Source organism: Podarcis erhardii, assembly GCF_964252035.2.
Source record: "Podarcis erhardii genome assembly, chromosome: 5".
NCBI classification, from domain to species: Eukaryota; Metazoa; Chordata; class Lepidosauria; order Squamata; family Lacertidae; genus Podarcis; species Podarcis erhardii.
In genome coordinates this window covers 32501236-32512030 of record NC_138509.1, presented here as the reverse complement: position 1 = coordinate 32512030, position 10795 = coordinate 32501236, and the positions used below count along the sequence as shown (strand labels likewise).

At 41.3% G+C, this 10795-nt stretch overlaps 1 protein-coding gene across 2 annotated transcripts in view; it reads right to left on the bottom strand.

Moving 5' to 3' along the window:
* MCU (mitochondrial calcium uniporter) overlaps positions 1-10795 on the bottom strand; it is an 86173-nt gene continuing 75378 nt past the window's right edge. Inside the window, exons 5-8 of one of the 2 annotated variants that reach the window (XM_081861946.1) lie at positions 8444-8604; positions 4981-5184; positions 3905-4021; positions 1-1976 (exon numbers count right to left, since the gene is read on the bottom strand). In XM_081861946.1, coding sequence (XP_081718072.1) covers positions 1854-1976; positions 3905-4021; positions 4981-5184; positions 8444-8604 — 605 coding nt within the window. In that variant the 3' untranslated portion in view covers positions 1-1853. Of the gene's footprint in view, positions 1981-3904; positions 4022-4980; positions 5185-8443; positions 8605-10795 lie in introns of both variants that reach the window. The other variant, XM_081861947.1, reaches the window with a different exon arrangement.

Sequence of the window (10795 nt, the reverse complement as noted above, 5' to 3'; positions counted from 1 at the left end):
TTCAAAAACTGAATAGTTATTTATTGTTCCAGAAGTACATTGCTCTTTTATACATATTTAATAAATGATACAGGATTTTACACATGTTCAGTATTTTACTTTATTTTTTAAGGACTTTTTCTCCATGCCCCTCCCTCGCCCCAAACACACATAAAATGTTCCTCTACAGGACTGCTCATCTTCTTCCTTTTTTAAAATGCCGCATACAAAGAGGATAAAACAGGGTTGTTTTTGTTTTTGTTTTTAAAAAAACCAACAAAAATCAAAAATCAAAAATGTAATTGAGAACAGAAAGACAAAGGTGGGGGGAGAGAGAGAGAGAGAAAGAAAAAACACATTGGAACATGCATCGATTCAGTCCAACATGCCATCGAGTGAGAGGAGGCAGCAACGGTCCCGTCTGCATTTCCACATCTGCAAGGCACCTGGCGTCTGGTTTATATTTATTTTGTACACTTTAAAACATGGTTTCTCCAGAAAGTGGGAGCCTCTCGCCTTGACACAGTGAGAAGTAGTGAACTGAAAGGAAACACCCGGCCTTTCTGCGAATTAAGCTTAGAGCCCTTCTGCAACTTCCATCCTGTCTCCACAGTATTTATCACAGGATGATAAGAAAAGGCTGATTCCACTCCATGCAGGATGCAAGATCCGCTCAGGGGAGAGGGGGCGGAACCGCCCAGTTGGTTTGCAAGAAGTGGAGGGTGATGGAGTGCCATTTCCTCAACTTTTAAAATAATAACAACAATAATAAAAAAAGGAGTTTGCAATCTGCTACTCCGCAGAAACCCTGGCTCCTAGGCACCGGGGCGTTCTTTTTAAAGCTACCAAAGAAAGAAAGGGCTTGTGAATCAATGTGGAACTCTGTGGTCTTCTACTCCAGGCCTTTGACAAAGTCTCCAGACCAGGCGACTTCATGAAAGACACATCATTCACTCTGCTATGCAAACATCACATTTAATTATACCTGTCCTAATGCTTTTCTGTAAAGAGTCATGGTTTTGAGTCAAGTACCCAATTTGATATATATTTAAACCAACCTTTGTGATTTGATTAATCCAGGTCGCTACCAGATTCTGGGGTGGAAAGAGTAGGGGGAGACTTCCCTCCCTTAAGACTGAATATGAAAAATTCTCTCATGCAATATCACCATTTATATCTAGAAGTACATCCAGGGCAGTGGGACATGTTCAAGTTTAAGAATGTAGGAAGTCATTCAAAGTGTCAATTATCAAACGTTCAGGGCAAGGGTTATTCCGCTTGTGATATCGATAAAACTGATTATAGTGATGTAATCATCCCATGAAGGAGAAAGTCTGCTTCGTTTTCTTTTAAAGTAGAAAGCAGTTTCACATGAAGGTTACAAAAGAGACACACTAGGTCCAATCTAGAGTGCATGTTCATGTAGGGCCAATTGGATCAGCAGCCATAGTTTCATAAGATGGTGCTTTTCCCCCTTCTTCTTTCCTTTTTTTTTTTTTTTTGATGCACTGTTATTATTTATTATTGGTATTTTGAAAGAGGAGAAGTCTTTTAAAAAGCTTAGCAGGCTGCTGGTGCATCATCAAGAGGCAGACACTGCAAAGCCGGAAAAATATGCCCCCTATACATTCTGCTTATGAAATGCCGACTTTTTAATATATATTTTCATCCAGGAAGAAAGAACGTTTAAATGTGACGGTATTTGTCAAGCCCTTTGAAAAGACTTAACATCCCACAATGCCCGATCTTCTCGTTGAACACACTGACCCCTCCCCAGCCATGGTCCTTGTTCTGCTTTGAATGATTAAAAAGCCCTCCACCCCCGCAAGACCTCCCAGCTTCCACCAGCAATGCTTTAATTAAAGAGGCGAGAGCTATGAACCGTTTTGCCAAGTCTGCCAGGGTTCAGAGGACCTGGGCTGGTCAGTCTTTATCGCTGATTTGTCGGACAGGCAAATGCACCTGCAAGGGGTCTCGAAGCCTCTTAAGATCCAATTCTGCCTGAAAATCAAGGGGGGGAGACAGAAAGCTATAAGAACCACGTTTTGCCACAATGTGCTGAAATACACCCCTCCCCAGATGTTGCTGAATGACAAGTCCCACCAGTCACAGCCAGTTGTCAGGAATGATGGGTTCTGTACCTCAGTAACATCTTGGGGGTTACAGGTTAACGACTCCTGCTGTAAGGTAATGTGATCTCTTTATTGTTGAGGCTATAACTCATAGAAATTTTATGAAAAATAAGTAGATGATACCATCTGAACCAACATCATTCAGCCTGGACACTGAAGTCCAGCTTCAAGGGCCTTCTGGTGGTTCCCTCACTGTGAGAAGTGAGGTTACAGGGAACCAGGCAGAGGGCCTTCTTGGTAGGGGTGCCCGCCCTGTGGAATGCCCTCCGATCAGATGTCAAGGAAATAAACAACTTTCTGACTTTTAGAAGACATCTGAAGGCAGCCCTGTTTAGAGAAGTTTTTAACGTTTGATGCTTTATCGTGTTTTTAATATTCGGTTGGGAGCCGCCCCGAGTGGCTGGGGAAACCCAGCCAGATAGGTGGGGTATAAATAAATTATTATTATTATTATTATTATTATTATTATTATTATTATTACACAAACACAATATTTTTATGATTATTTACATATATCCAATTGAAATAAAAAATACCCAGCCCTAATTAAGTGCAATAATCCCCCTCCAAGTAGATTGAACATTATCCCCAAAGACTTAGCAATTTCAGTTGCAGCAACTGCAAAGTCAGTAACTTCCAAAGTGGCAGAAAAAATGGATTATCCCTTTCCTAGAGATCACACGCACCTCCCACCAGATAATGCTTATTTCCTGTATACAACGGACAACACAGCATTCTATAGAATCCAAGATTAATGTCAGGGGCAGAAAGAACAGCATTCATAAATGTAAGAAGTCTTGCCAAGTCTGTTTAAAAAAAATGCTGGCAAGCCCCGACACTAATAGGGTCAAGGTATCAGATGTGCAGCCCTGGTGTTAAGAGGAAGAGCCCTGTAAAGTTCGTTGGAATTATAGACCATGGTAGAGGTGGTTTTACTGACTAGACTGGGAAAATGATGGGCAGCTGGCAACTCTAAAAATCAGATACAATCCTAGTGCCAGCCCCTGACTATTTCCTCATCCCTACTCTTGGTCTCTTTTTCTATAAACATCAGTGAGCCACCCAAGGGAGTCCCACAAACTCACTATCTGCAGGTAATTTGTACAGCCATAAACCATGGATAGATTAGGGCATATTCCACGGGCACCTCACATGGCCATTAGTCACTCAGCTATCACATGACATTGATGCACATGTTGGATTCTCAGCTGAGGCATGCCAGCTACATGAAACTGCCATCACATGCATTCACATATGGTGGGCAAAAGGTTTAAGGTTTGGTAGCAGCTACTCATACTCATCCACCGGGAAGAAGAGAGATTTGATGTGTGCAACCATTTACTCTTTTAGCCCCTGCAAGACAAGAACTGGGGCTTCCATTTCCCCACCTGCACTGTTGCAGGTTCAAATCAGCCATTTAAACTTAGGGCAGGATCCACCTAACCAGCACTTTCAGGAGAAGCCTTGAGAGCAAAGACTTCCACTTGTACAGCAGGGATTCCCCCCCTTTCCGCCCTCTGTAGCCTCTTAATTTGGCTTGGGGGCGGGTTGGGAGAACCCTCAGAACGGTGTGGGGGATGGAGAGGGCAGACTGGAAGAGCACAATGTTGGATTCCACCTTTAGTATCTATGCCAGAATTATTAACACCTGCCATAATATGCTGTACTTCATAATACATGGTGATAAGAGAATGTGGGAAAGTGCCTCACTCAGTTACCAAGATCCAACACTGGGATGGGATGGGAGAGCATCTTCCCACCCCACCCCCGTTAGTTGAAATTACTTTCATTACCTGAGCAATAGCATCCTTGAGTTGATTGTATTTTTCTAGATCAAAACGCGTCTTTCTGGCTCCTTTATGGAAAAATAATAAGTACTGGCGGTCTCTGGCATCGGGGTATACATACTCCTGTGCAATCAAAGATTGAATAAAAAAGAAAAAAGGAAGGCATTAATATATGAGGGTGGGAAGAAAGGGGATAAAACTGTTGATTAATTAATACTTGCATTGGCTAAATATAGGAAGTGGGCAATAAATGCATAACAGAATATTGAAGCTTATCTACAGCCATGAACTCAAGTCTTGTTATCAGCTAAAGAGTGATAAACTGTGAAGTCTTTTTGGCCTATCACCCAGTTATCATTTTACATATTGCTAGATTCAGGTGAAGGAGTTAAGCTATGGCAAGGTGGGGGGGGGTTTGAACTTTTTGCCTCTTCTGGGATGTAGTAGCATGCAAGTTTTGACACCTTTGCTACTCTGAAAACAACAACTGTGCAGTGGTTCATCAGAGCAACAGAAGGAAACAGATCCTTGGTTTATGAAGGAATGTGCTCATCTCAACTAATGCTCAGTGAGTTATGACTGTTGCTATAACTGTTATAAATTGAATGTTATACAGTGGAACCTTGGTTGATGAACCTAATCCGTTCTGGAAGACCGTTTGACTTCCAAAACGTTCAACAACTGAGGTGCAAAGGGTTGTTGGCAGTCTATGGTGAAAATTGAGAAACGCACCTCAGAAGCCATTCGACTTCTGAGGCGCCTTCAAAAACATAAGCAATTACTTCTGGGTTTTCGGCCTTCGGCTTCTGAAACGTTCGGCTTTCGAGACGCTCCCAAACCGAATGTTATGTTCTCTCTCTCTCTCTCTCTCTCTCTCACACACACACACACACGTCATCACTTAATGTTGCATATTTTTTGTCACATTATGATGGTATATGGATAAACCAGCCAAAGATTCAGAAGTACACAGGGTAGGCACCCTCGTTTTCAAGAAAAGAACAGCACAGACAAGGAAAAGTCATATTTAGGAGAATGGGGTTTTCTGGATAACGTAGAATAAAACCCAAAGCAAGCCTCACCTGACGCGTTACTACGAAGTATGCGTACATTGCCATGGCACTGCCATATGTGATGAAGTAGGTCACCGGCTCCATAATGTCCCAAGAGTATTCCCACCAAGTGAGCCGGGCCAGAATTCCAAACTGCGTGGCCATGTAAGCCAGTCCACCCCACAGCACCCATGTGGTCCTCTTCTCTGCTTTCCGGCGGATTTCCATCCTAACCTGCAGGACAAAAATGTTCAAAACTGTGTTGAGCTGTTGCTTCTCAACAAACGTTAAACACGAAATAAGCACATACAGTAGGATTGGTGTTTTCAATGCTGATATTGTGAAACATTTCTTTCTGTTGACTACCAACCCCCTGCTGCATCCCTTTTCATTTTGTTTACTGTTTAAGACCCTCACATAAGCTCTGTCTCAATATATAGATACAGAATGGGGGGAACCAGAAAAACATGTAATCCTATATGTAAATTATACACATGCAAAGAAGGATGCAAGGTGGGAGAGAAGCTGTCGTTGACCTGATTCATGCAACATGTTAAACCAAACTACAGTCGTACCTTGGTAGTTGAACGCCTTAGTTGTCGAACAAATCGGCTCCGATTTGTTCAAATCCGGAAGTGAGCGTTCCGGTTTGCGCATGTTTTTTGGAAGCTGAAAGTCCGACGCAGACTGAAGTTCCTACAGCCAATCTGAAGCTGCGCCTTGGTTTTTGAACCTTTTTGGAAGTCAAACGGACTCCCGGGACAGATTAAATTTGAGAACCAAAGTACAATGGTATAGCTTACAAGGACTGCCCATACATATTCCTTAGTGTGTTGTCCAAGCTGGAACTTGTGGTTCAGCTCTCTCTTCACTCTTTGTTTTTTTGTTTTTTATATAATATTTATTAAGGGTTTTTTTATTACAACACACAAAACAAAACATACAAAAATATCACATTTTATAACATATTTTCTTATCCTCTTTGGACTTCCTCACATCTCCCGCTCCTGCGTTCCAAATTTATAAAAATTAATCCAGCAAATTTATCACCTTGTCCCCACCTTACAATCTAGTTTTCCAATGTTATATCTTAAATTTTAGATATATTCATTTCACTCTATTAAAACATTAAGCTTAGCCTAATAGTTATCTTAAAAAGTGATTTTTTCGTAAATTTAACTTATCTTCATAATTCACTTCATCTGTTCCGATGGTGCCAAATTGTTTATGATCAAGCATCCTGCTTAACATTCATACAATTTACAATATTTTTGCAGATAAATCTTAAATTTTTTCCAGTCTTCTTCCACCGTCTCCTCTCCCAGGTCTCGGATTCTGCCCGTCATCTCGGCCAATTCCATATAGTCTATCAGTTGCATCTGCCATTCTTCCAGTGTGGGTATATCTTGAGTTTTCCAATGCTTGGCAACGAGTATCCTTGCTGCTGTTGTTGCATACATAAAAAATGTTCGATCCTTCTTTAACTCCCCTTGGCCAACAATACCCAAAAGAAAGGCCTCTGGTTTCTTAAGGAAGGTATACTTAAATACCTTTTTCAGCTCATTATATATCATTTCCCAGAAAGCCTTCACTTTGGGGCAAGTCCACCAAAGGTGAAAGAACGTTCCTTCATTTTCCTTACATTTCCAACACTTATTATGAGACAAGTGGTATATTTTTGCAAGTTTGACTGGGGTCATGTACCATCTATATATCATTTTCATTACATTTTCTTTCAAAGCATTACATGCAGTGAAATTCAGCCCAGTAGTCCATAACTTTTCCCAGTCCTCAAACATAATATTATACCCAATGTCCTGTGCCCACTTTATCATAGCCGATTTAACCATTTCATCTTGTGTGTTCCATTTTAACAGCAAGTTATACATTCTTGAGAGTACCTTAGTCTTAGGCTCTAACAGTTCCGTTTCTAACTTCGATTTTTCCACCTGGAATCCTAACTTTTTATCAAGTTTAAAAACTTCTTTAATCTGAGCATAGTGTAACCAATCTAGCACTTTGTCTTTCATTTTCTCCTGACTCTGCAATTTCCAGTTATCTCCATCTTTTTCTAATATTTCCCAATACTTCGGCCATTTGGCCTCCATATTGAGTCTTTTCCGGGCCTTAGCTTCCAATGGTGAAAGCCACCTTGGAGTTTTATTTTCCAATAAGTCTTTGTATTTTGTCCAGACATTAAACACTGCTTTTCTGACAATATGGTTCTTGAAATTCTTATTAATCTTAACCTTGTCATACCATAAATATGCATGCCAGCCAAACGCATTGTCAAAACCTTCCAAATCTAGTACATCAGTGTCCTCGAGAAGCAGCCAATCTTTCAACCAGCAGAAAGCTGCTGATTCATAATACAGCCTTAAGTCTGGCAGGGCAAAGCCCCCTCTTTCTTTCGCATCAGTTAATATCTTAAACTTAATTCTGGGCTTTTTGCCCTGCCAGACAAATTTGGAAATATCTCTCTGCCACTTCCGAAAGCACTCTGTTTTGTCCACAATCTGTAATGTTTGAAACAAAAACAGCATTTTTGGCAATACATTCATCTTAATAGCAGCAATTCGGCCTAACAAGGAAAGTTTCAATCTTGTCCAACTATCTAAATCTCTCTTAATTTCTGCCCAGCATTTCTCATAATTATCTTTAAATAGACTCAGATTTTTTGCTGTTATATTTACCCCTAGATATTTTACTTTTTTAACCACATTCAACTCTGTCTCTTTCTGAAACCGTTCTGACTCTGTAACTGTCAAGTTTTTCCCCAATACCTTAGTTTTCTGCTTGTTTAACTTAAATCCCGCTACCCGACCAAACTCTTGAATCAATTGTAATGCTTTTTTCGTAGGTGTTTTACATTTTGAAAGTAGCCTTGATTTTAAGGCATAGACTATAAATTTTAAAGAGCAAGCATGATGGACAAACTAATGCAACAGCAACTGAGCTGATCCACTTACTTTCTTGGTGGTTTGTGATGGAGGAGCTTGAAAAACGGACCCCACACAGTTTCAGAGTAATTTATTACAGGCAAATGCCAAAGGGCTGTAGTTTAGAGTTCATAGCACCACCAAAGGAATCACTCTATGTAAACAAAGTCTGGGGGACAGGACCCAGGTGACTACTGTGACATGTGCAATATGTATAGCGTATTTACATTGGCAAGGATCTTTATGTTTAAATCTGAACTGCATTGTGGATTTACCCTGAAATGCTTAATATTAGTGCCAAAAACTCATTTCGCAGATGAAAAATAACTCACTTGGAACCCATTTAATAGTTCCGTGCTCTGACAAAGATCAGAAAGAATTGCATAAAGTAGGTTTCCCTTTAGGCTACAAATCCAACTAGCAACACAAAGCTATTAAGCTCTACTTTTTCAACTGCATTTATTGCTAGCTTACAATGCAATTTGTGCTATGCCATCGACTGAGCCACTCATCAAAGCAGCTTAGGATGTCACTCAATGAAGAGAGGTTCTCACCTTCTCCAGGGGCGCTAGTTGCTGCTTGAGGTCTTCTAGCCGTCTAACGAGCTCCTTCTCCTTATTCAGCTGGTGTTCCTCGATGCACAGTGTGGTATATAGCTGCTGAACCAATGTCTTCACATCATTCAGCGTGGTTGCATCTTCGTGGCTTAAGAGGTCTAAAGAAGCAAACAGGACTTTTTAACATTCTGTTTTTCACAGTGCTTATGCCTCTAACAGCTTATTAGAACCGAAATGAAAAACTGCTCTCACTGCACTGACATTTACAGAACCAAATAAAATAAGAAAATGACACCCTGCTTCAAACAAAGGCTCAGTGGAGACTAATGTTTAAAGATACACACCAAATATGAATAACCATGTTCTTTTATGCTCGTTAATTCCAAACACTGGAATTAGGACTTTGCTTGCAATTGTGTGTGTGTTTGTGTATGTTGTGTGTGTGTGTGTGTGTGTAATCGAAAAAATATACTGGATCATTTTTCATCATCAGCAATAAGAGGAAGAGGAAGGTCTAGGACTACTGATGAAAAATTAGCATAAATTTTGAAGCCATGTAAAAAACTATCCCTCCTGACCCTACCTTCCCAGGAGAAGCTGGGGAAAATGGAAATATATGCCACGTCTTTATTGAATATATGCAATTTATTTATTGAATATATTGAACTTATTTATTAAATAGTTTTTTCTGCTTAATATATAAATATAAAATGGATCATTAGCACATAAAACTGTACTATTTGGCATATTCCTGAATTTTACAAAGCATTCCATGCAGGTTCAGTCAGAACCCACTCTCCTTAAGTTCCACACAGGTTTGCATCTATAAACATATAAATATATAAGGTTGCAATCCTATACCCACCCACTAGGCAGAAACCACTGAACTCACTGGTAATTACTTCAGAGTAAGGATGTATAGGACTGCACTGTTGGTTTTGTACAAGCTAATGTGAATGTATAAAAAGGTAAAGGTACCCCTGCCCGTACGGGCCAGTCTTGCCAGACTCTAGGGTTGTGCGCTCATCTCACTCTATAGGCCGGGAGCCAGCGCTGTCCGCAGACACTTCTGGGTCACGTGGCCAGCGTGACAAGCTGCATCTGGCAAACCAGCGCAGCACACGGAACGCCGTTTACCTTCCCGCTGGTAAGTGGTCCCTATTTATCTACTTGCACCCGGGGGTGCTTTCGAACTGCTAGGTTGGCAGGCGCTGGGACCGAACGACGGGAGCGCACTCCGCCGCGGGGATTCAAACCGCCGACCATGCGATCGGCAAGTCCTAGGCGCTGAGGTTTTACCCACAGTGTCACCCGTGTCCTAATGTGAATGTATATGTCTACACAATACACATAAATTATTGCTCAAATGCTGCAGATTCTCTTCCATAAAAATCTTCATGCTGCACATTTTGAGTGAATAGAAACTTGTATTAAAAAGTAGTTAGCTCCTTCCAAAAGAGAAAACGTTTCAGAGCAAGTTTTTCCAAGATCCCCCAAAGTCTTTGGAAAAACTGGAAGGGGAGGTGTCACTGGGAAGTGGGGGAGGGGAGACCCCTGAATTTTTCCAATGGTTTTGTGGACCTTTACATCTCTACCAAGTACTTCACTTTAATATTTCAAAATCTAATTTTACTATTAGGCCATGGCCTCACACTGCGTTCTCCTCTGCTTCCCTAAGGTAACTTGCATCTCCCACTGATACAAACAACTGGGTTCCAGTAACAAGGGTGCACAATGGTTTTGAAGAAGAGCCTAGGAGCGTCTCCACCCCCCATCGTGCTGCCCGGACACTGAGGCCCTGCGCTAACGGCCTTCTGGTGGTTCCCTCACTGCGAGAAGCCAAGTTACAGGGAACCAGGCAGAGGGCCTTCTCGGTAGTGGCACCCACCCTGTGGAACGCCCTCCTATCAGATGTCAAAGAGAACAACTACCAGACTTTTAGAAGACATCTGAAGGCAGCCCTGTTTAGGGAAGCTTTTAATGTTTAATAGACTATTGTATTTTAATATTCTGTTGGAAGCCGCCCAAAGTGGCTGGGGAAACCCAGCCAGATGGGCGGGGTATAAATAATAAATTATTATTATGATATTATTATTATTACTAGGGGAAATGAAAATGTAATAGGCCAAATGGAGACGCCAGAATTTAGTACTCAATGTTTATTAATACCAGTGACTGTCTGGTCTAAATCGGGTCTTCCTCACAGAGGGCATGTGTTGCGGTGAGATCAACGTGACTGACCCAAGGTTGTGGGTGGGATCGTTTGGATAGCCACAACACCTGATTGGTGGTCCCTCATTGCTGGGTTCAATTTGGCCAATGAAAAAGAAGGCAGACGGTTTGAGGGAC